The 24,388-nt window shown below is 37.4% G+C and overlaps 5 protein-coding genes across 10 annotated transcripts; 3 read left to right on the plus strand and 2 right to left on the minus strand.

Annotated features, from left to right (window-relative positions):
* The first annotated feature begins 282 nt into the window (after positions 1 to 282).
* Positions 283 to 6,495, plus strand: LOC139103991 (neuroguidin). 3 transcript variants are annotated; one of them, XM_070659204.1, is made up of 5 exons: positions 283 to 426; positions 1,062 to 1,599; positions 1,778 to 2,128; positions 2,201 to 2,297; positions 6,374 to 6,495. In XM_070659204.1, the coding sequence occupies exons 1-4, from the start codon at positions 418 to 420 to the stop codon at positions 2,224 to 2,226; spliced, it is 924 nt and encodes a 307-aa protein (XP_070515305.1). In that variant the 5' UTR covers positions 283 to 417; the 3' UTR covers positions 2,227 to 2,297; positions 6,374 to 6,495. The 3 variants fall into 3 exon arrangements, with proteins under 3 accessions (XP_070515305.1, XP_070515304.1, XP_070515306.1); XM_070659203.1 differs by lacking the exon at positions 6,374 to 6,495 and adding an exon at positions 3,942 to 4,822; XM_070659205.1 differs by lacking the exons at positions 283 to 426; positions 6,374 to 6,495 and adding exons at positions 611 to 988; positions 3,942 to 4,822.
* On the plus strand, positions 6,389 to 9,906 carry LOC139103992 (transmembrane protein 64). The gene is made up of 4 exons (XM_070659206.1): positions 6,389 to 6,527; positions 6,639 to 7,236; positions 7,330 to 7,491; positions 7,564 to 9,906. The coding sequence occupies exons 2-4, from the start codon at positions 6,706 to 6,708 to the stop codon at positions 7,726 to 7,728; spliced, it is 858 nt and encodes a 285-aa protein (XP_070515307.1). The 5' UTR covers positions 6,389 to 6,527; positions 6,639 to 6,705; the 3' UTR covers positions 7,729 to 9,906.
* Positions 9,907 to 10,174: 268 nt separating this feature from the next.
* Muskelin (muskelin 1) lies at positions 10,175 to 14,231 on the minus strand. 2 transcript variants are annotated; one of them, XM_070659187.1, is made up of 12 exons: positions 14,076 to 14,231; positions 13,789 to 13,858; positions 13,588 to 13,730; positions 13,313 to 13,517; positions 13,037 to 13,229; positions 12,723 to 12,958; positions 12,329 to 12,609; positions 11,981 to 12,149; positions 11,672 to 11,878; positions 11,350 to 11,541; positions 10,997 to 11,239; positions 10,175 to 10,877 (listed from the first exon to the last, which is right to left on the minus strand). In XM_070659187.1, the coding sequence occupies exons 1-12, from the start codon at positions 14,162 to 14,164 to the stop codon at positions 10,650 to 10,652; spliced, it is 2,256 nt and encodes a 751-aa protein (XP_070515288.1). In that variant the 5' UTR covers positions 14,165 to 14,231; the 3' UTR covers positions 10,175 to 10,649. The 2 variants fall into 2 exon arrangements, with proteins under 2 accessions (XP_070515288.1, XP_070515289.1); XM_070659188.1 differs by having other exon boundaries at positions 14,055 to 14,139.
* Positions 14,232 to 14,456: 225 nt separating this feature from the next.
* Positions 14,457 to 19,025, plus strand: LOC139103985 (RUN domain-containing protein 1). Its single transcript, XM_070659193.1, has 10 exons — positions 14,457 to 14,724; positions 14,844 to 15,058; positions 15,316 to 15,409; positions 15,481 to 15,642; positions 16,194 to 16,374; positions 16,467 to 16,561; positions 16,679 to 17,503; positions 17,595 to 17,692; positions 17,803 to 17,897; positions 17,965 to 19,025. Exons 1-10 carry the CDS (start codon positions 14,698 to 14,700, stop codon positions 18,069 to 18,071), a joined length of 1,899 nt encoding a protein of 632 aa, XP_070515294.1. The 5' UTR covers positions 14,457 to 14,697; the 3' UTR covers positions 18,072 to 19,025.
* A 305-nt stretch (positions 19,026 to 19,330) lies between these two features.
* On the minus strand, positions 19,331 to 23,939 carry Nrk (Neurospecific receptor kinase). Of its 3 annotated transcripts, none has more exons than XM_070659192.1 (8): positions 23,808 to 23,939; positions 23,530 to 23,720; positions 23,177 to 23,438; positions 22,867 to 23,109; positions 22,517 to 22,701; positions 21,714 to 22,362; positions 21,301 to 21,627; positions 19,331 to 21,173 (listed from the first exon to the last, which is right to left on the minus strand). In XM_070659192.1, exons 1-8 carry the CDS (start codon positions 23,869 to 23,871, stop codon positions 21,154 to 21,156), a joined length of 1,941 nt encoding a protein of 646 aa, XP_070515293.1. In that variant the 5' UTR covers positions 23,872 to 23,939; the 3' UTR covers positions 19,331 to 21,153. The 3 variants fall into 3 exon arrangements, with proteins under 3 accessions (XP_070515293.1, XP_070515292.1, XP_070515291.1); XM_070659191.1 differs by having other exon boundaries at positions 21,261 to 21,627; XM_070659190.1 differs by having other exon boundaries at positions 19,331 to 21,627.
* Positions 23,940 to 24,388: the final 449 nt, after the last annotated feature.

Raw genomic sequence — 24,388 nt, forward strand, 5'->3', positions numbered from 1 at the left:
ACTTGCGAATCGTGGGTATTACGTCGATCGGTGCCGTCGATCGACGGTCGCTAGCTCGTCGCGGAGGTAGACAATTGGCGTTTTGAAGATGGCGCCGCTTCTCCTGCTATTCGCTCGACCGGATATGCCGCCTCGTTGACGTACGAGGGGTGGCTTTTTCGCTCGACGAAGGCCGCGTCGGGTGGCCGTCGCGACGCGGAAAAATCGCGCGGCGCCGACCGGAATTGACAACGGCTCGACCCGCGGGGGCTGGCAGATCCTAGGAACATCCGCGACAGTCGCTCGGCTGACCTGACTTTTCCGAGCGAAAAAATATACCCCCCGAAAAGGAAAATATCGTCCCACGTGGGGACTCGTTTAATTACAAGTTACGTTGTTTGGATATGCGTCTGTCCGGCTGATTTCCGTCGCGAAAGCATGGTGCAGGTGAGTGGCGTGCCGTCCGCGTGTTATCACCGCGTAATCGAGCCGCGCCGCGCGGTATCCACCGCTTTTTTCCGCCCCGTCCTCGCGACTCGGGGAGTTTTTGATTGTTTTTTTTTTTTCTTTCCCTCCGCTGTCATCCATTAGTAAATAGGAAAGATGGCAGCAGATTATTGCGCTTTTTTCCCCGTGCCTTCAGTCCCGGGCGGACATTTTTCCCGGGCCACCGAAGCGGTCGGGGCCGAGTTTTTCGCCGTAATTACCGTCGAAATCGCCCGCCGAGCGCGTTTCCAGGCACAGGACGCGTCGCGCCGACTGTTTTTTTGAATGAAACGTCGTGGCCCGCGGCACGTACGCGATACCCACCGCATTCGGCCGCACGGGGCTGCTGCGGACCGCGCGAGGCTCGCCGTTCGCGTGGGCGTTTCGCGACGAGGACGTTCCGGCAGTGCTCGCCGTAGGTTAACCTATCCGCACGCGTGGGAATCGCAGCTGTAACGTAAATAAACCCGCGCTCGGATATCTTCCCGCGAGTGTTTCGCGGTCGAGAGACGCGACGATGATCGTAAGGCTCGGCGAGGCATTATCGTTATAATTACCGCTTTCAAAACTTTTTAATACTCTTCATTTATTTGCAGGCTATCGATGAGATGGAGCAGCGGGACCTCCCGCAGGCGTTCCGCCTGCTGGGAGAAATGAATGCCAACGTTCTTCAGGTGAACCAGCTCGTGGACAACATGCTGGTGCGCGTGAAGAACGGCGAGATTTCGACAGATAAGGGCCTCAGCTTTTTGGAGATGAAGTATCACATGCTGCTCTCCTATCTCATCAACCTCACCTACGTCGTGCTGAGAAAATGCTCGGGCGAGCGTATCGAGGGTGACCCGTCGATCGATCGTCTGATTGAGATCAGAACTGTCCTGGAGAAAATCCGACCAATAGACCACAAGCTTAAATACCAAATAGACAAGCTCGTCAAGACGGCAGTAACCGGTACCATCAACAGCGACGATCCCAGTAATTTCAGAGCAAATCCAGATGCCCTGGTTGCCAAGCTGGACAGCGAGGATTCGGACAGTGAACAGGAGGATGATGAAGACGGCGTGAAATCAACAACACAGCAGTCCAGGAAATCTAACGTTTATGTGCCACCAAAACTTGCAGCAGTGCATTACGGTCAGTACTTTACTGATATAATTAAAAAAAATTTTTTTTTAATTAAAAAAATTTTTTTTTTAATTAAAAAAAATTTTTTTTTTTATTTTTTAATATTTTTTTTATATGGCATTGTATGTTACTTTTTTATTTTTTTTCATATTTGCTTATTAATTAACCTGAGTTGTAATTTCCCCAGATGGCGACGAAACAATGGCAGAAAAGATCCGCAAGGCTGGCGAGAGAGTTCGCAGACGCGTTGTGTCAAATACAGTCCTCCGGGAGCTGAAGGAAGAATACTTGGATGCACCTGTGGAAGACAGTCAAGGTCTTGGCGAGAAGCGAGCGATTCTAGTGCGCGAGGACAAACGGAAGACCGAGTACGAGGAGAATTACATGACACGTTTGCCTGTAACCAAGCAGGAGAAGCACAGACGTCGCCAGATGACAACTCTAGGCACCCTCGGTGACGAAATCACCACTTTCGGAGAGTCATCCACCAAAACCGCTAAGAAAAGAAAAGCTCAGAGGAAGGGCAAAGCTAAAAAGAGTAAGAAATCTCCGCATTAGCTCGAAACGCGTCGACAATACAGGGTGCTAAAGCCAAGAATTTACATTGCAGGTTTCAAGAAAAAACGACATCATTAAGAGTACGGTGAAGAAGTGACTCTGGGATTTTGGATGAGGCCCCGGAGTTTCATACAACATTAACGATTAAGGTAAAACATAAAAAAAAAAGAAAAAAAAAAAGAAAAATAAATTTACTCGACTTCTTCTTCGAAACAAAAGCAGATGCCACTAATACTCGTTATTAAGTTAAGCTAAAGATAACATCATAACATCTAGTAATAAAAAAAAAAAAAAAAAAGACGTGTGTCGACGGTGAAGTAAAAATAGCACGATGGTAATTTATTACTGTATAAGACATACTAATGGTCGTGTAATTGATAATTCTAGTTAATAATGATTTTAATCTTTAACTGTTGTCTGAGAGATCAATTTTGATCTGTGGAGTTGAAAGACGAGATCCATCGAGAAAGACGATATTCCACGTAAGTGTGAATGCGGTGAAAAACAACGTCGAGAAAACGATGGCACATACGAGCTTAAATGGAAATTATGTGTCGTAATAGCTTAATATTGTATTGTAATGTTGGATCGAGTAGCAGACTTAACGGCTCCAGGATTGAAAATTGTGAATTAAACGTAAAAGTTGAAAGCAGAATATTCCTCTGCTTTATTTTGAAATATTCTCCGGCTATATAGAGATGGACGAAGTGTGGAGGAAATCAGTAAACATAGCAGGAGAGACGATATTGAATTAATTGTTAACGAAAAGCGTAAAAATCACAAGACATTCACATAGCAAAAAAAAAAAAAAATGCGCGGAAGTCCGAAAACTCGAGATCTAAAAAAGAAAAAAAAATTAATTGTTTAGGAACTGCACACACTCGGCGCAAATTTCTGAAAGCAAGCTTTTGGAAAGCACTTTGGAAAAAGAAGTGGAGAGGAAAAAAAAAAAAAAAGAAGCAAAAAAATATCTCGTCGATATCGCATGTCTTAGGATTTTCTCGCTGTCTTAGAGTAGTGAAGTAGTTACTAGTTTTACTATATTATATGTATGTTTCGTTTGTGTTTTTCCCCTGGTGAAACTGTTGAGGCTATTATAACATTTGAATGTGAGTCATGTTTTTACGTTAAGTCTCATTTGTCTTTTATGACTACAATGTGCTTGTGCATTGTATATCTGTTAATTTTGCGTTGGTTTTAAGTCGTTAAACTTATATTGATGGTAATATAAGGATAACACGAGCGTGTCAAAATTCAAAATTGTCGTCATGTTCTGAAATTTGATTTTGATTGACCGTTTGTTTCATTTCTCAGAGGGAGAGAGAGGGGGGGCTTGTCATATCACAATAACGGATAGAAAGTGACGAACTAAGGAATAAACGAGTGAACGAAGACTTCGGGCAAAAATCACTTCTGCAAGCCTGATAAATAGGATATTTATACAATCAAATCGCATGCATGTGGGAGAGGGGCTGAGAATTGCGTTGCAATTGCGGTTTCCCTCTCTTTAAATAGATTGCATTTTTTTTAACGTTGTTAGACGTGGGACTCCTCGCTTCGTCGCGGTGTCTCTGGGTGGAAATGTTCCTTTAAAGTAGCAAAGTTGAGCGACATATATTGTTCTATACAGAGAATACGTACGTTAGATATATACGTTATGTGCCCACATTGCTCATTCTCTGCAGAAGTGATCCGAGCCACCCCCGTTTGCCCTTGCGAGAGGCAACTTAACTCGGTTCGCTGCATACGCTGGCCAAGGGCTCAACCATCCATAGATATTATATTTTTTACAGAAGTGTTCATAGATTGAGCCAACTTGGCGCGGCGTCGACGGATGTGTTACATGCCGCCCTCTCTCCTCGACGATCTGTGAAGACGATTAATTAAAGGCGAAAAAAAAAAAAAAAAAAAAATGTGATAATGATTATTCATGAAATAATAGTTAAAGAAAAACTTAAACAAAATAGCACAATCGCTGGGCATTATTTACAAAGTGCTAGCAAGCCTAATGTCAGCAGCCTTGTCGTATTTGGTATTTGAAAATAAAATTGAAAAATGCCGAATTGCGGACGGATTTTTCGTGGAAAATTCAACGCTCCTGTAGAGACGCGCGTGCGTTATCGATGCGGAATTAATTTCCGTGCAAAGAAAAAGACAAAGAAAAGAGAGAAAACAAAAGAAAAAAAATAAAAGAAATCAGGATCGAGACACGGGAGTCTCGACGGAATTTGTCCGACGTTCGGCTTCCTCATATTCCATTGACGATAGATGATGATTTTGCGAAGCGCACCTATGACTAGCGCGAGCTGCGAGCTCGGATAAGGATACAGATGTACATCAATTCACGAACTCATTATCGCCCCATTAGATTTCGAATACTGCCGATACTTTGCAATAGGCCTGCGAACACTTCGCATTTGTACACTCTACGAGACAGCATTCTCCGATATACCGGACTTTTTTATACATATATTAAATGACACGCGATTTTCCCGGGCTCGCGGTCGTAAACGTGATAGGTGTGCAGAAGAATATTCATACGACACACAACATATCCACACATGCAGCATATAGCAGCAAGATAATAGGATTACATTGAATACACTACCTCAAATCAATAGTAATTATGGATTTACAGTAATACGGAAAAAGAAAAAAAAAAAAATAAAGAGAACTCCGCTGCGGCCACGCTCGCCTCGTTGTTGTTACGATTCTTTATACCGTCGCCGAGATTTTTTTACGGGACGTATTTCTGACCGAAACTTTGTTGAAGGATGCACGTATTGTGGATTTATTCGCCTTGAATAATCTTGCCGATCTATATCAATTCTGAGAGACACGCAGGTGGAACTTTACGGATACTTCCTCCCGATTGTTTCAGGTGATAATTCTGTAATAATCAAACGTCTCGTTAATGAACTGCTTGTAATGTAGAACTTTTAATGTAATTTACATTTGAAATTTATTTCTACATGTTTTAATTATTCAGCACCTGATTTATAATTAGGAATTAAAAAATATATATAGATATATATATTTATTCCCTTCATTTGGAGAATATTCAGGAGATTCTCGTTAGTTCCTCATCCGTGTTTCTCCGAATTATAAGGAAAGGACCTACAAATGTACAAATATATATAAATATTAAGAAGATATTACGAGAGCGTTGCCGTTGCGGACTTTTTAAAGAGTAGTTCTTCAAATCCAACAACGCTGCCGAATGCCGAACTGAGTAAAAAAATAAAAAAAATATTAAAAAAAAAAAAGGAAGAAAGAAAGAAAGAAGTATCAAGAAGTATCTTTGCAGCAGAGACGGAATGAAAGAGATGATAGGAATGATTTATTGACTACATTCATAGTCTTTAAAGAGTAACGACGTTTGATTTCTATATTGGTGAATTTTTCTGTAATTTCACGTACACTATATAAATGACAATTCTGAACGTGTGAACGGGAGAGATTGCGAAAGCGGAGCATGAGAGAGAATTAAACGGGTGAGACCGAACAAGAGAGAGAAAGTTTACCTTGTACATTTACAAATTGTGGTTATTACGAATGAATTATTATTAATTATTATTATTATCACGGATTATACTATGATTATTATTATCATCATGTAGAATGCTTCTTACTGACTGAATAAAATGTTTTCAATGTCTAGGATCGTCATCTCTTCCAGGCTGTGCGCAAGATTTAAGTCGCTTTTGTTTTTAAATATAATATAATAATTATTTGGATTTTTCGTTACGTTACCTGAGGTTTTAATTATATTAATAATATAATAAACACATGTAAAGTGCTATTTTTTTTTTTACGCAGCGAATGTACGTTTTTCTTTTTTTTTTTCTTATAAAAACGCATTCATGTGATCAATTTCTGTGTGATGGATCGTTCTCTAAAGTAAATCGCCAGTCGCGGCCATGACTAAATAAACAAATCTGCCTCAACCTCCATCTACAGGTTGATTCCCGAACGTTATTCACAACGCGGAAGTTCTCGTGCGATTTTCGTGGTTGGCGATTATTAACGGCTGTATTCGCCACGCTTCCGACTGATTTGTCACAACGATACGAACTAATTAAAGGATCGATTGCATTTTCATTTCATAATGAAATGACCAACAGCTTTGGGCACAGCGGAGTTGACGATTGAATCGTCACGCTTACACTGGCCTTCCCGCAATTTTTTTTTTTTTGTTTTTCTTTTGTTTGCCTTTTTTTAATAGATCTTGTCTCGGGGTGTTTTATTGACATGTCGCCGTGCGATACATTTAACAATCTCGATTTCACACACGGTGCACTATCTAAACGGACTCACGTGTACCTCGCATTATGAGAGAGAGTGTGAAACAATTTATTTCCTTCGACCAATGTTGCAAGGTAATTAGTTTTATAAAAATTTTATTTAGTCTTGTAAAATTAGATACGTTTGACTTAATGATTTTCGCGTGACGATTGAACTCTGATTTTCTATCGATTTTTGTTCACAAGGATATGCTGTTGTTAAGGACCAGGCGTTGAATGATAAGCCAGAGGATATTAAGGAAGCCGTTCAAGTATGGACCAGATTATTGACATAGATGACGTTGAGACTGGGATGCGATCTTCCAAGAGTTCGACGATACCCTTTAGCTGCATTAGCTCGAACTCGATATGCTACGTTGCGATAACGATTGCCACCCTGGCCTTCCTTGGCACGATTGTCTTCATTTGCAGAGATTATATCAAACTGCTTCTCTACTGGATTGAGCACCAGAACGCCTGGATCATTGCCGTGATCTTCATAGGCCTGTTCACGGTGGTGTCCTTCCCGATTGTAATCGGTTACCTGTTTCTCATCGTCGCGAGCGGCTACCTGTTCGGCACTGTTCGCGGATTGGCAATCGTAATACTCTCTGCAAACCTTGGCATAGCAATAGCCCATGTTACTCTAGGTCTACTGTCCACCAGACTGCCAATAGGCGCCCTCCTGCAAAGCGATACAGCGAGAGCGATACTTCGAGTAATATCTGGGCCTCAAGCCTTTAAAATTGTGCTGTTCGCTCGGCTCACTCCAATTCCATTTGGTCTTCAAAATACTATTTTTGCAGTACGTATTTAACGCGTTCGCTGTACACATGATAGTATATGCTTTAGCACGCAATTAACAGTGTTGTGTATAATTATATGTATGTATAATTAGGTCAGTAATATAGGTGGTTTTCATTACCACGTAGCCAGCGCGATAGGCTTACTACCCGCTCAATTGGTCAACGTTTACTTGGGCAGTAGTCTGAGATCAATGCAAGATGTGTTAGAAGATAAATCGACAGCGGCAACTGGTTACATAGTGTTTTGCTTCCAGGTATGTAATTCTTTGTTAAACTTTTGTAAAAAGAAATAATTTCCGAGGTAATAATTTTTCTCATGGTTATAGATATTAATAGGAGTCTCGTTAATGGTTTACATTGTACAAAAAGCACGAAAAGAGCTACAGCTGACATTATTCGAGGCAGATCTCGCTTCCATGGCAAATTCTCCCCATTACATTCTCGATGGTTTACCAGACTCCAAGTTGATCTTAACGAATTTAATTGCGTAATTTTTTTTTTTTAATCGATTATAAGCATTTTGACAATTTGTAATTTTTTTTGCGATTAATCGTCGATTTTTTTCTTCATAATTATATTTTTTATTATTTAGTAATAATTTCTATATATCTTCCATAAGTATATTTTGCTAAGACTTATTGACGGTGCTTTTGGCATTTAGGATTTTGAGAGATACACGGCATTATGCAGGAATTTGTTATCACAGATATGTATTTAATCTTACCAAAGTTAAAGTAATTTTAGTACCAAACAAAGTTCGTGAGTATATGATGCATACATATATATTTTGATAAAAAAAAAAATGGATGCAATAAGGAATTGTAAATCCAATGTATAAAGCTTACTTGCAATAAGAGTACTATAATTTATACATTGCTTGTGTGTATGTATATATATATGTATACATTTAAAATTAATGATAGAGACTGATACTTTACATTTATACTTTCCGCAATGTTCTTGATTAATTAGTCTCTCTTATATTTTTTATAGTTCGAAATTTGTTGTTAATGTAATGATATTATGCATTTGTCCTTGTTTTTTTTTTTTTTTTTTGTACATTATTATATCTATACGATATAATCCTGGAAAGAGAATGTGTCTCGGTGATAGAGGAAATAAAGAAATGAATATAATAAATTATCATTCTTCAACCAATCGTTATGTATGTAAATAAATTGTAAACTCGTAGTCCTTTTTTGCTGTACCGTGTACTTTGTTAACATTTATTATCTGACTAGAACTTTGGATGTAAATCGACGTTTTTCGTTTCACTCGCGTCCTGAAGCTTGAAGAATTCATGCATACTTCGGAGTACAAGCGCTATCTTTTTTTTTTTATCCTTCCAGCTTCGAGACGTTTGATATATTTAAAGGAATGGCGGCGGCATTTCGCTTTTATATCTGCGTACATTATATATATATATATTTTTTTTTTCTATGTAGCTCTGTTAGTTTCCCCCCCTATTTTTTTTTACAATTCCGTTATTTAACTTAACGTATCTGGAATCACATTATAAAAATTGTCTCGGCGTTCCTTATAACGTATCATCGTGTATGTACAAAGATTATGAGCGACCGGATATTCTTAGCAGCTATTTAGGTTTTGCTTTTCTATCTTTCATAATATACATATAATTGTATCATTCTCGCATACGCCTCTCTTTTCGATAACGTTATAAGCTCGCGAGAGGCTGATTAAGTATGTACAACAATCAATTTTGGCCAACAAACAATAAACCGCAACGTATTACTACATATGACACAGAATTAAATGACTGTTGTCGTTGATATTTACACATTAACAAAAACTTAGCTTCTGAAATTTATTCGCGTACGGATATTTTACTGTGTATGATCGTGTAAAGTTCGAGGAAGTTAATAATAAATCGATTATTAACTCGCATCGTAACGGTACACTTTCAACTTTCATATCCCATCGGTAGAAGGCATTTCCGGTGAACTTAATTTTAGATTATAAAATAAAAAAAAAAGGTAGTATGCGGACTTGTTATATCTAAGATTATTTTACAAAATAAATTGGATCGATAAACGGAATATTTCATCTAATTCGACTATTCTAAAACATCTGTTGTTGCCTTTTATAATGTAGGAAATGTGTAAGGAAGCAATTATTCAGTTGGAAGAAATATTATGGCCGATATAATAAAATTTTCGATACTTAATTAATTACCAACATACGTAACAAAGTTAATCAGAATACGGAACTATAATTATCATTAAATTCTGTACAGGCTAAATTAATTTCAAATTAATTAAAGGAGAAAATTCTATATATAATTGACCGTAATATATTCTATCCTTGTTTCTTTACTACATATAAATTTCTTAAAACCAAAAAATTACTCGCGCTTCACTAAACTTGAAATTAAAAACTATAATTTGTCATATTTAACACAACTGTGTAATAATCTTTTGGCTTTTACATTTGACAGAAAATAATATAATTATAGTCTTGTCATCAAATTGCATAAAAACATCTTACAAGCGTTAAATCGCAACGCTTTACTAGGAGCTTTCTTAGTGCGTTATTATCTAGCCTTATATATATATATATCTTTCCATTTATTCGACAAATATATTATTTCAGCAAACGTAATAACAACAATCTTATGGCCACATTATAAACACATAACATAGAGCACAGAAGAGATTACATATAAAATTGATTTTTAGTTTACTTACATATCAGCTAACCAGTCCGTTAAAAAGCTATTGATATCACAAAGTTCCGAGAGGGTCGATCTCAAATAAGTCACATAGATAAGTATAAATAACACGTAAAGTGCCTTGTCTCGAAGAACTATTTACGAGTAAAGAAAAAGAAACTTTAATAATCAAACGAATTATAACAAAGACGAAATAAATAGAGTTGCGAGCGACAGTTCGACTAACGTTTGAATTCAAGATATGTTGCAACTTGTCTTTTTTTTTTTTTTTTAGTACACAATATGAAAAATACATATAGCAAATTATACCACACAGATATGGCAGAGTTCGTCAAAAATTATTTTACAAATTGCAATAAAGAATTAATATTGAATAAAAAAATATATAGTATGAACCATGGAGATAAGAATATCAGGAGGGAGCGTAAACTGTACTTGAGGGCGAGAGGTATGAAGCCAGAGAAGTGAGAGGAAATATCCCGGCGGCCACTTTAGTTGTTCGTAGATATACGTATGTTGAAAGTCCGTTATATTAGCCGTAATAGCGTGACGTTAATCATCAATTTTCACTGTCGTGGTTATTCATTTCCATGACTGTGGGCTTTATTCCCCTTGCCCTTTTGGCTTCGCCCCCGCAACATTACGCTCCCTCCTAGTATTCTTATCTCCACGGTACGAATAAAGAACATACCGTCGAGATCTGACGACCCGCTTGCTGCGTTATTATAGCGGTAGAAGATCGATTAGATTTGCTCGCGGCTGTGTCAACGACTCCGGGAAAAATTCTGCGAGTTTGTTATAGAGCTCGGTTCGCAAGTTATGTACATCACGAGTATTTATGCATTGATGCGTTGCCACACCAGTTGTCATTTCGCTTAAATTTGTATTCGAATGGGAAACGTCCTCAAAGTTATTTTGTTTTCGGAATAGAATCGACGTCAACAGTTGAAACTGCGAAGAAAATACGATAACTAACGATTATTGATCAGCGATAATATTATAATTTGACAATAGAGACGCTGCAAATTATGGTGCATATAAACGTAATAAAAATGCGTATTCTTTCATACCTCTTTCGTTTGTTGTACATCATTGTGGTCGATAATCTCAAAGATCTTTGTCTGTAGATATTCGAGAGCCTCTATACTATTATTCAGAGCAAGCTCTCTAAATTTATGTTTCCTAATGATTAATTTGCATCTTTTCAAAATTTGCTCGGCTGTGGGTCGGTGTAATTCTAATTGCCAAAAATCGTCGAGTCTCAAATTTGGAAGGCAAGATCTACCTGGATTACCACCAAACAGAAAATGTACCTAATAAGGAAAAAAAAAAATTAGAAGTTAAATTATTGAACCAAATTAAAATTAATTTATTTAGAAATTAAATTTATTATATTATTACTATTATATTTATTATAATGTACCTTTCTGGTGTGATCATAAACAAGTTGATGTGCGAATCGCGGACATGGTTCGTAATCTTGCATCTTGCTCCAATATTTTTCACCGACATTTTCGTTACGATATATACAAGACCATTTGCTACTTTGAATATTGTACACCCAAAAAGAATTTTGCACGTTGTCATCTCTTTTATCTTTGTCTTTGCTTAAACCCTAAAAAAAAAATTGTTAGATATAAATATTATAATTTATATAACTAAAAAAATTTTTATTCTTATACATTAATTAAAAATTTTGCATATTAATTAATTGTATTTCAAATTAATGTATATGATATACAAACCGATAAGACATAAATTTCGCCACGTTCAGGATCAATAGTTGCTCTCTGTGTGAAACCAGCCGCTGGAACGTGGTTGGAATCCTTTGTCGTGCCGAATTCGTTGTAGCTTATATATTCGACGTGTTGCGTATCGACTTCGTAAGTAAAGAAATCGCTTAGATATTCTTTACCTCTTTGTCCAGCAAATATATACAGTTTTCTAGATCGCTGAAACACATAATCTCACTTTGTAAATATCTCCTTACGCATTTACGGATTTATTTTATTATTTTTCTCGTGTTACAGTTTAAAGAGGATGCGAATACCAACCGGATGAAATAACATGGAGTGACCAGCGCGCGATCTGTAGATCCGCATGTCCCTCGAACATGGTTTATCGGCAATATCGCAAGCGAGTTTGATCCAGGTGCCAGTCGGGACATGATAAGAATATAGCCCCGAAAAATGTGGCTCTGGTATTAAACCGTGTTCATCGGCACTGTATAAATTAAGAAAATTATATGCAAAGATAATGAGATAGAAAATTTCAAAATCATACGTAAGAATATTACCGAAATATACAGCGAGTTTTATATTATTTCTTTTTTTAATTTGCTTTAATTTTCTATTTTTTATTATTATATAATTTAAATTAATTTTTTAATATAACTGACTAACCTACTCGGATGAGTCAGTACTCGTCCGCCAAAAACATAGATAGTTCGTTTTTCCACGTCCATCGACATTTGATGATCAAATACGAGCGGTGGCCCACCCATCGTCCCCGTGTCCTCCGAAATCTGCGTCCACTTATTTGACTCAATGTCGTAAACGTAAAAGTCGCTCTTCAAATTCTCGCAAGTACGATACTGCGTGTCTAAGTACCTGCCTAATGTAAAGAGTTGTCGTCTTTGTGGATCTAAACACATTTTGTGGCACGACCGTGCACTCGGACCTCCCTAAAATCATAGGTAATAAAAAAAAATGTAAGTGTAATGAGAAATGAATTGTGTATGATTCCGATGTCAAATCGTATTGTAGCATTTAATTTAATTTATTAAATACTACCGACCACTGCTTCGGTATCCTTGCATATGAGCGTCCATTTGCCGGTTTCTATGTCATATGACCACAAATCGGAAAGATCTTGATTACCGTCCCATCCGCCAAAGAGATAAAGCACCTCGACCGTGGGATCGAGTACCATTTGATGACCGCCTCGCATCCCGGGTTTAGGTTCACTGGACGATAACTTTGTCCATATTGCTCTATAAGTTTGAGCATTGATATAATCGTTTAAGAGCCCCACTAAAAAGCGAATTTAATAATACATAAGCGTTACGAGTAAAATAGGTGCAAAAAAAAAGTTTACGTAATTAAACCTACTCGTGAGTGCATTACTGATAAAACGCTCTGCTTGCAAATGATCGCCTTTAATAACCAAGAGATCATAGAGAGTAGACAATCGCGGATCCTCTAATGGAACCCCAGTAACTCTCTGTAAAGTTTCGACAATTTCAGGCTGTTCCATTTGCCGAAAATGTTTCATACACAGTCTTATTATCTCCTTTTGTCGATACTGCAATACGAAAAATCGTTTTATTATTTTAATTTTAAAATTAGTTTTATTTCGAAATCCTTTTTTTTTTTCGATATATTTACCATATTAAACCACTCAAAACAGGGCTTTACAATTTTGGGATCATTGATACCAGTTAATCTAATATGCCATATGGAAAAATTGAAACTGGGACCCCATGATTGCAAAGGAAGTATCTTTATGTACCGGACAGGAAAATAATTCCCTTCATTTCCCAAAACATGCTTAAGATCAAATGTTTCTGGTATGGAATCATTTCTCAGGCCACTAAAAAAAATAAAATATTCTAGTTAAATAACGAAATAATTTTATGTAGGTAAAGTAACTGCCAGCAAACCTTTCGAGAAGTTCCATCATATTCTCAGGCTCCAATCCACCAAATATCTTGAATTTCTTTATGTTGCATACATGAGTCTTTTCATATTTCCCAAAAGTGATGTACTTGACGATTGAGGGACTCTGGAGCTTCAGGATGAGATACTGAAACAGTCGACGAAATAAGTGATATGACGCAGAGGGCGGCGCGCGCGATATGTACCTGCGGATGATTGTCGATGTCGGAGGACCAACGCGAAGACTGATCCGATGGTTTGTCGACGATAATATTTCTGAAAAAAAAATAAAAAGACATTCAGCGTGCGTGAGTTGCAACGGGATAAGCTGCGTCGTCGCATATTTTAACGCGCGTATCGTCCGTGCGAGTACGGCATGTCCAGATGACGTTCTCGTGTTTTTTAGGTTAAAAAATTACGATCGGCCGCCGGCGGGGTTCACCCGGGCGTATCTTGATATAAACGGACTTACGGACGCGAGGGTGGCACTCACTCAGGTATATAACTGGAAGAATAACTGGAGCACTTGTAAATCCGATACTCCAGCACCTTTTGAAAATCACCACTCTCGCTCGACGCCATGTTACACAAGTGACATAACCTTCAATATTTCAGACACATTAGGCCGCGTAGGCGGGCGAGCTCGGAAATTGGATATTTGACGAAATTCGCTACGAACCGCCACCGTCGCCAACGGCAATTTCAAGTAACTAGAATGAACCATGCGCGCGCGTTATTTTCGAGTAGATCCCAATTGAAAATTAAATCTCAAACCTCCGAAACCTCTTTGACAGCTGACGTTTGCCACCGCTAATTTCTTTTTTTTTTAATATATAGAATGATGGAAGCCAGCCGCCACCGGTGTAAATCGAGGATTCAGGCAGCGATGGAAGTCAACTGCCTGGTTCTGGACTAGTCTGGACTGGTCCGATGGTTTGAAAGCGCGAGGGAGCCTACTTTTGCGCGATCCTGTACCGCTGACGTCCGTAGGGTCCGTGGTATCTCGATCGTACGCACACGTGCGCAGGTGGTCAACTCATAATGATCTGGGCATGAGAAAAACGTCCGGGATTTAGACCCACGTCCCCGTAATTCGGAGGGAAATTGTGCGCCGAATGGCCGTGTCCGAGTCGCTCGTCATGGTACGTACATACAAAAAAAAAAAAAAAAGGCGAGACGCGAGTAGGTATCGTGTGCTCGTGACACACAAAACGGAGCTTCGTAGATCAATATGAGAAATGAATTATCGTTTACCGAACAGGAGATGGGAGAAGCGACGTGTGTCGACGACAGGGAGACGGCCGACGTCGAGCGACGGCATCCGCGGGCTGCGCTCTGCGAAAGCGACGAGGTCGAGAACTCGGACGAGAGCAGCGAGAGCAGGCCGTCCGGAGAAAGATGGGCCCCGGTCGGCGCCAACGACGGCGACAGCGAGTTTGCGGACGAGTACAAATACGTCAACGCCAACGTGGACAAGTACGATCGCCGAATGCTAATCTCGTGCTCTTGTTCCTTCCCGCAAGCATATTTCGCGAAAGCCAAAGAGACGTTTTCGCGGGAACATATGCTCGGAAAGAATAAAAGCTCTTATCAAATACCCTGTTTCGTATGCTTTGAAATTCTTTTTTAATTATTTTATTTATTGCCGCACGAAGATTGCATATCGAGCAGAGATATATTAAAATCAAATTCAATAAATGACATTAAAATTGAAATCGCTTTCGTGTTTGTAGCCTTGCATACGACGTGGAAAGGGTTAAACTGTTGGAGGAGGAACAAGAGATGCTGAACTCGTCTCTGATAGCATTAACCACTCACTTTGCTCAGGTAAGACGATTGGGAATGATCGTTCGTCTTTATTTATAATTATGTATTAATTAACGGAATTTGTGTTTCAGGTTCAGTTTCGTCTTCGACAAATCGTGGACGCGCCAACTAGCGAGAAGGAGACGTTGCTCAAAGAGTTGGAAGAATTTGCATTTAGAGGAATACCAGATGTACCAAATAGTTTACTATTAGAGAGCAGATCTGTTACACCAGTTTCTCCCATGTCCTGTGACGTAAGATAACAAATGCATTAAAAAGCAGATTCTGCAAATTTCGTACTTTTGCTATGATATCGTTGATAATTTTTTATTGCTTTATGTGGCAGCATTTTTTGTCGCTTTAATGCAACGTTTATTTTTTATCTAGTCATTTTTAAAGCATTTATATTTTATTCCTCTTGGTATTCTATTTTATTTTATATTCTATCTTTTTTTTTGTATATTATATATACAAAATATTGCGTTATATTATATTTAATATAATCTATATTTTCTGCTTTTTAAATTAGTTCTAGATGTACAATAAAAGTTTGTTTTACATATTTATATATTTTAATAAAGCCTTCACACTTTTATCCGATCCTTTGCTCCATATGTAATTTATCTGGATCACGGGTGGTAATATGCTTGTGTTGCTGTTGCAATTCTTTTTTTTTTTTAATTATTTTTTAATTATTTATTTATTTTTTAGCTACCGCTCATCAATCGGTGATTGCGTCGACAAATATTTTTTCACAGTTTGTTTAATTTTAATAACTCTTTAATTGCGGACGTAATATAACTAGGTGACTGGTATAATCACCGACGCAGAGGTAGAATCTAAAATGGCATTGCAACGGACGAAACAGAGAGAACTGATAAGCCAGTTAAAATCTCAGCTGGAAGATCTAGAGAGGTACGCGTACGAAACGGGCGACGCCGATTTACCGCAAAGCGTTATTCTGGAAAGACAAAATATCATAATTAGTAAGTGTTGAAAGAGAAGTAATATAATTAAAACAGATAATCAGTATCTACGTTAAGAAAATAAAAATTAAAACAAATATCGATGTTTTCAGATCATCTAAAAGAAAAATTGAACTTCAACGTCGATGATCTGTGCAAACTGCCAGCGGATGATCTCAGGTGGCAAGTCGATTATGCCATAAGTCAAGTATGTATCGAGCGATCACGATTTGTTCTTAATTTTCAAAACTTAAACTTTCTTTTAAACTAGATCAATATTATATTTATTTATTAACAATTACTGATTTTATATCTTTTATTGTAGATTGTCAGTCCGTTGAAGATGAAAGAACAGCTGGTTTCTCAATTAAAAACACAAATCGCCGATCTGGAGCGTTTTATAAATTATCTTCAGGGCGAAGTCAGCACGGAGACTCTGGCATGCACTTGCGCGTGTCCAGTGCACACCAGCGGTTCCGGGGCCTCGTCGTCAGCCTCCTACGGCTCCAAACGTCGCTTTGACCGAGGCAAACCTATCGAGGATGAAGCAAGTGCCGCTAATCGAACCAGGACCTTAAACACCGTGCGGAAAGTGGTCGCGCTTTTACATATGTTCTTGATGTCGCAGCTGGGTTGCGGCAGCGAACGGGTGCGACGAAGCTTCGGCGGTAACAGCAAAAAGAACCCAATGCATAATTGGCGCGATTTGCGCACCAGATTGGACATCGCCGTGGAGCATGTGCTGGAGACGATTGCAGAAATATCACAGCAGCAGCAGCGTCATCCCGACGACGAGGATGTCGATGATATCGACAATGAGAATGACTATACATCCGACTCGGACTCGGCATCGCATGCGAATGCGAAGCTCACGTCCGCCGTCAGGAAGCACCTCGCCGTCTCCGTCAGAGATCTTATGCAGCACGGCCTAACGACGGATGTGCTCCGCTCAGGGTCCAGCGTGGTGCCGTTTGTCGGCTGTTTTCCGCAGCGCAATGTTACGTCGTCGAATTTCATGCATGCCTGGGAATTAATATTAAAATACTATGAGATAAAAAACGGACGTCGTTATAATTCCAGCCCTGCGCAAAAGCTGTCGCAGAGCTTCAACTTGGACCTCGCGGCTGGAAGAATAGCCTCCTCGAAACAGGTAAATTTCTTAACTTTTTAGATAGCTTGTAAGATAAAATGCTGTTGCACTTTTAAGTGTTTTAATGTTTCTTCTTGTTTTGTTTGTTCAGAGTTTACTGACGACTATAGGTAATATTATCGCTTCTCACAGCCCATACAAACGAAGTTACGACTCGCATTTCAAGGCGTTTATATGCGCAGCTTTAAAGTAAGTAATAATGCTATCGCATTCAAACTGTCAAATTGGGTAATTTATTATATAATTAGCTATTAATTATAAGTAATATTTAACCGTTTAATAACTAATTATATTTTCAGCGCAAATAAACTCGTAATATGGTTAAAGTTGATTCTTCAATGCCAGTATCTTTTAGAAAATTATTACCTTTCGTGGAGTTACGTTGTAAAGACGGGTACGTGACAATTAGAATAATTAATATTGCCATGAAATTACATTATTAATAATAAAATTTTTTTTAGGTTTTCAAGATGCGTTTTACATCTTGGACCGCCTTACCAGTTACAAGTTTGATCTGCCAGTGGACTTAGCCGTGCGACAGTTTCAGAATATAAAAGACGCGTTTTGATTGTACAATTCCGTTATTATCATTTCATGCAAATGATAATATAAGGTGTAAAACATATATGCGTATATATATAAATATATATACGCATACACACCTTCTGTAACACAAACCATAATACGGTACAAGTGAGCGATAATGGTATGCAAATCGAGTCACTAGAAATAGAATTAATTAGCTCTCTTGGGTTTAAAAACGTGTGAAAAGATATGAAATGCAATTTAAATGATATAAATGCTTGAATGCTGAGCTTTTTCAGAATTATCAAAGTTATTAATCTTTAATGAAATAACGTTTCTACGGGAAAAAAATTGATATTTTTAATTAATAATCTGAATTATGTCTTATGCATTTCTTTGTACTTTTAATGTCATTGTAAAAAAAAATTTTAATGCTCTATTTTTTAAAACGTCACAAAATGAAGGGTTTTTAATATACGGACGCGCAGGAAATCGTTTAAAGTATCGATATAACTTTTGTTTAGGTCTCTAAGTATTCATTGTATCAAATGCATATAGAAAGTTGAATTGCAATAATGATAGGTATAATTATTTACTGTTTAAAATATTATTAGTATTTGTATAGGTTAGCTGTAAGTATATAAATGCACTGTTATTTTTGCCTCTTAATGCAAATTAAAAAAAAAGATCTTAATTGAAATGTATTTAAAAAAATATTAAAGATATTTGCAGCGTTGACGTAAATGCAACGCATTGCCCGACATTTTAAAGGTGCAAAAACTAGATTAAAATTTTATTTTGAGGAATTAAATCGAGAGTTATTCTACATTTTAAAAAGGTATACCAAGCATCACTGTATTTATGATGCTTTTACGAAAAAAAAGGAAGCGCATGAAAGAAATATAATATCAAAATATTAGAAACTTGCACCAACCCCTGTTTATATCGTAACGTATTTTATGTATGTGTAAATACACGAAAAAATTATTGAAGCAAATTCTTTGCATTAATTATTCGCGTTTGTTCTAGTACGTATAAAAAATAATTAAATAACAATAGATAAGATAAACCTACTATCATCACGATTAAAAAATTTAATAAAACACAATTTATTCTAAATAAATTAATAGATAAGTTTCGAGAAATAACTTTTATGACACATATAAGCTTTAATGTTTACTTTTTTACTTAGACATGTCGCTGATTAATTCTCACTATATCATTCCGATTGAAATTGACCGTTTCGCGATGCTCAATTTCTAAATTGATTCAAGTGTTAAAGACAGCCCAAGAAAAACATAATTATTCCATCGAAATTCGAACAGTTTTATACCAGGGCAGCAAGTGTCCTGTTGTTACGTAATACAGTAGAAATACAATATATAAACAGTATTGTCAGCGGTACGTACAGAGACTCGTGATAGAGAAACGTTGTCGATTATTTACAAAAATCATGACATCAATTATCAGCTGAAAGAATTCACACGAGTTATGTTACGTTGTCAGATTACAATTATATTTAATCGTCGGAGAATGCAGCATCGATATCGACAACGCTATATACGAATCCAACAGTTATACATGTAGTGATAGTAAATTTTCTTGTTGGTCGCGGACGCATATGCGTCTGTTACATCGATAAGATAATCCAGGATTTTCACAAAAAAAGAAAGAAAAAAAAAAACATTTTAGGCAGTGTTGGATCGACCAAAGATACTTGTTCATGTCTTTCTTCTGTTATACGATTATTATATTAACAGAATAAAAACGAATTTATTAATTAAAGACATTGGTTCTTGTAAATCGACAAAATAATTAATTAATTTGCTCATCAAAGTGCGTTTTTTCTTTTTTTCTTTTTTTTTGTAAAAACCCTGAATAACCGCGTACTGTACTACTTACACGGAATACAAATATACAATATAAAAAGGCTGTATGTACGTTTATGTGTATGTGGTGTATGGAAGATATCATCTGAAAGTCTTGTTTTTAGAACGTCTCGGAGCAAAAAAGTGTGGGGCTTTCCTCGAAGAATGCAGTTTAAGACGTTCTGAAAACTGAACTCTTCAATTCTCTCGGCGCAACGACACATAGTATCGTCGAGACTTCGCGATGGCAGTCTTCATCTCCGATAAAGGCGAGTATATCTCATTTTTAAACTGACAAAATCAGTCAAAACGGCTTGTGTAAAAACGACGGTAATATTACTCGCTGTAATAAAAACAATGAAAGCGAAGATTTACTGTTACGTGCAGTTAATGCAGATTCTTAAACAATAAATAGAAAATATTAAAAAAAAAAGGAACATTCGTTGTATATATGATACTTGTAGCGTGTACGATTAGCATATACGCCACTCACTAATAAATGCTTTCTGGAATGCAATTACGGCAGTTATGAGGTGAATACTCAGTCGGTGCGTTTTGCTAAAATCACAGCAGAATAAAACGGTTAATAAGCAGTCAGCGAATCGATGATCGCAAGTCACTAAATAAGATATAACTAAATGGATTAATTCCTTTGCGGGATATTTTCTCGTATGCGTGACGCATTAATGCACGATCTACATATCCTCACACATTAGACATTAAATAATAACATATTCAAACAAGAACACGCACGACGCAAATGCGAGTCTAAAGTTATGCAAATTCACAATAAATTCAGCTTGTGTCGGTCGGAGAAAACCGCGCCTTCTTTTTTTTTCTCTAATTTACAACAAGTTTGTAGTATACATTCATTCAATGACTCGTTTTTGTTTAACATTCCTCATAATTTTTTTTTTCATTAACTTCAGTACATTAAATATAGGTATTATGCCTTCTTTCAATTTTTTTTTTTTTTTTTTTTTTTTGGTACAGCAAACAATCTAACAACCTAACACACGTCTAACAATCAAGGAGCCTCTAAATATAACGTTACTAAATGCGCTTTTATAACCATACTATTTGTACAGACTCGACAGAACTTTACTCGTAAATAATATAACTAGCGTGAAAATCTAAGCGGTACTCGAAAGAGATCTGAATATCTATTACTGAAGAAGTTAAAATATTTTTTTTGTAATATCGCATCTCCGTTTTATACATTGGTCCATTTCTTATTTTTCGCGACTGATAGTTGAATCAGTTCGAAACGGATTTAACTAAAAAAAAAAAAAAAACAAAACAAATATTCCACGTCACACATATGATATACACTTAAAAAAAAATCTATTGTTACCGATTATTACATTTATACGCGAATGCGTAGCGGAACGCTCTCCGACTTACATTCCGCTTCCAAGTCCTGCTTGATACCGTCAAGAGTCTGGTAAATCGTGCGAAAGGTAGGCCGATCAGATGGCCGTCTATTCCAGCAGAGTTTCATTAAGTCGTAGATCGATTGCGGCGTATTATCCGGACAGCGAAGTACATCGCCCTCCTTGATGTATTTGACTACTTCTTCGTGCGTCATTCCGTAGTACGGCTGCAGTGCAAAGCTGAAAATTTCCCAAAGACATACAGCAAACGCCCACACGTCCGATTCGACGGTGTACTTGTTATAAAGTATGCTCTCTAGCGGCATCCATCTGACGGGAATAGCATCTTGTTCATCTCCTACATTGTTAGAAAATAGTATTAATAACAAATTAAAAAATTCTGTAAAAGTACAATACCATTATTATAAAAAAAAAAAATCAAACCTTTATAATAATCCTGTAAATATATTTTTTGCGACAATCCAAAGTCGGCAATTTTGACAATCATTTGATCATTTATCAGGCAGTTGCGGGTTGCTAGATCGCGATGAACGAACTTTCGGTCAGACAGATACACCATACCGGATGCCACTTGTAAGGCAATGTTGATCAAATCCATGTGCGAAAGTCGTGAAGATTCGCCTGCGTTCGTACCACCGTCGTCCGCACTGGGCACGCGGATAACGTAATTGCTAGGCGAGCAGGAACGTAAAAATTCATTGAGATCGCCGCGACCCATGTACTCAAACAATAGACACATCGGCCGTCCAAGTGCACACACCCCCAGTAGTTTCACGATATTCGGATGGTCAAATTCGGCAAGTAGACAAGCCTCCCGTTCAAAATCTCGTAATAAATCGTCTGAAGCTTCCTCCTTCAGCATTTTCACGGCAACGTTTGTGAACTCCTCGTTCGCGACAAGTCCCGGCGCTTTTGCCTGGAATACGCGACCAAATGCACCTTGACCCAAATCACGCATATAAATGATATTGTTCCGCGGAAACTCCAGCTTTTCTAACTTAGGATTCAGCTGTGCGCTTGTTTTGTGATACGCTTCGTTGTTCGGCAGCTTATCTAAATCGATGTTTACGTCCTATAAAAAAAAATTTGGAAATTAAAATAAAAAAAAAAAAGAGTAAAATTATCTCAATACATATAAAAAATATGTGAGCTTCTTAAGTTCTTTTTTTTTTTTTTTTTTAATATTCATAGATTATTTTTTAACAGTTGTCAATAAATAAACGTACTTGATTATCAGTTGGATTATATCCTCGATGACGTTTATGCAGTCTTTGACTCAATAAAATAGACAACAGTGCACCAGCTACAATCACGAAACCCAACGCTGACAAAATGAGCACCAATGTGTTATTAAATAGGGTATCCATTATTATATCTTTTGGTTCAATTTCCACTTTAGTTGTAACATTATCTGAACATAAAATGCGAAATAGAAATATTACAATAGATTCTTTAAATCACAATAATTATCGTTAGTGTAAGGAAAGAGAAATTATTATTATTAATATAATTTATATATAATTATTATTAATATATTTATATATTATAAAATATATAATATATTGTTTGTACTTACCACATACAGGAATATCGCAATGTTGCCAGCGTGTTAAAGGATCAGTGGTAAAGCACCATGGCTTAGGCTCGTCACCGCCTGCATTTCTGCAATAATTTTCACCACGGCGAATCTGTGGGAAGACATCGGGTGGTTTATCGTGACTGTGTGGCATCTGCACGCTCCACGATTGGCAATCCAGACCAAATTTGGTCTTGTTAACTTTTCCCATGTAGAATCTACCATTGCCTCTGATACAATCGTCTAAAAAAATCAATTTACATTACCCAATAATGCCTCCAAACTCATTTAAAAAAATGTGATAGCTTACAAGTGATAATTTCCTCGTCCATGTCGGTCAGATGTACGTGCGAACAGGTGGGTGTTTCCCTGTTTATTTTCGGCAAACTCTCGCATTCTGGTAGTACAAAGTGTCCACGTGAGCGAATGTAAATGTCTCTCTGCTTGTTGTCTTCAATGATTGCCCAGTCATTGAAGCAAAACTGCTGGCGCACAGCCATGCAGTCTTCATAGCAGAGAGGTAAGCCTGTTAGTTCGTGGCACAGTGGGAATGCGTACATACAAAGCATTTTCTGAAAAAAAAAAAAAAAAAAAAAAGAAAAAAAATAATATACACCTTTGCCAGTTTTAATTAATTTTTAAAATGTCTTTTAAGCATTATACCTCTGCAGCTGAGCGGCATGGTTCTTTTAGGGTTTCTATCAGTTCTTCCCAGAGATTTGCTGTAATCTTCTCGTTCAGCCATCCTCCAGGATTGTCATTGGAATCATTAAACCATACCTTTCCAATACCATTAAGATACTTTTTACATATTTTGCCACTGTATGGAGCGCAATAGCCTTGTGACTCTGGCTCTAATAAAAGACATAACATAATCAAATAATTTTATATCATAAATTTACAGTTTTACATCAGTTAAACATATATGGCATTATACATACTTGCTTGTAGAAAATCGAAGCGCAGGATCAACACCAGCGAATAAACGACAACCAAAAACACCATTATTTACAGTCATCTATGTATACGTATATGTATATATCCAGTTACATATATACATATGTATATATATATGTATATGCAGATTTTTTTTCTCTCTCCTTTTTTCGCTCTCCGTATATGTGACGTTGATTTGAGAAGAAGGCTCACATGTTTGATAAAGAAACGGCGTTAGGAGTCTTCTCTTGGGCTTGCTTAACAGTTAACATCGAGCCGCCTCGGCCGATCGACGAGGATCTCTTATACGACGACGGCCGTATTTCTTGGGCGACGATATGTTATGCCATTCCATAACGAACGCGAACAATCGTGGAAACGGTCAAAACTCGCCCCGGTGTTCGTATATTAATATCTCAGCGGTGCCGATCAGCGGGTCATGGCGGTAAACTTTCGACTCGTACGATGAGGTTACGGTGGAGCAGCGTTCACAATACATACACATACGTACGTAGACATACCATGTATAAATGTGTGGTATTAGAATAAAAAGAATTACGTTTACGATGATCTTACAATAGCTCGT

This window comes from Cardiocondyla obscurior, linkage group LG07 (genome assembly GCF_019399895.1).
Source record: "Cardiocondyla obscurior isolate alpha-2009 linkage group LG07, Cobs3.1, whole genome shotgun sequence".
In the NCBI taxonomy this organism is placed as follows: Eukaryota; Metazoa; Arthropoda; class Insecta; order Hymenoptera; family Formicidae; genus Cardiocondyla; species Cardiocondyla obscurior.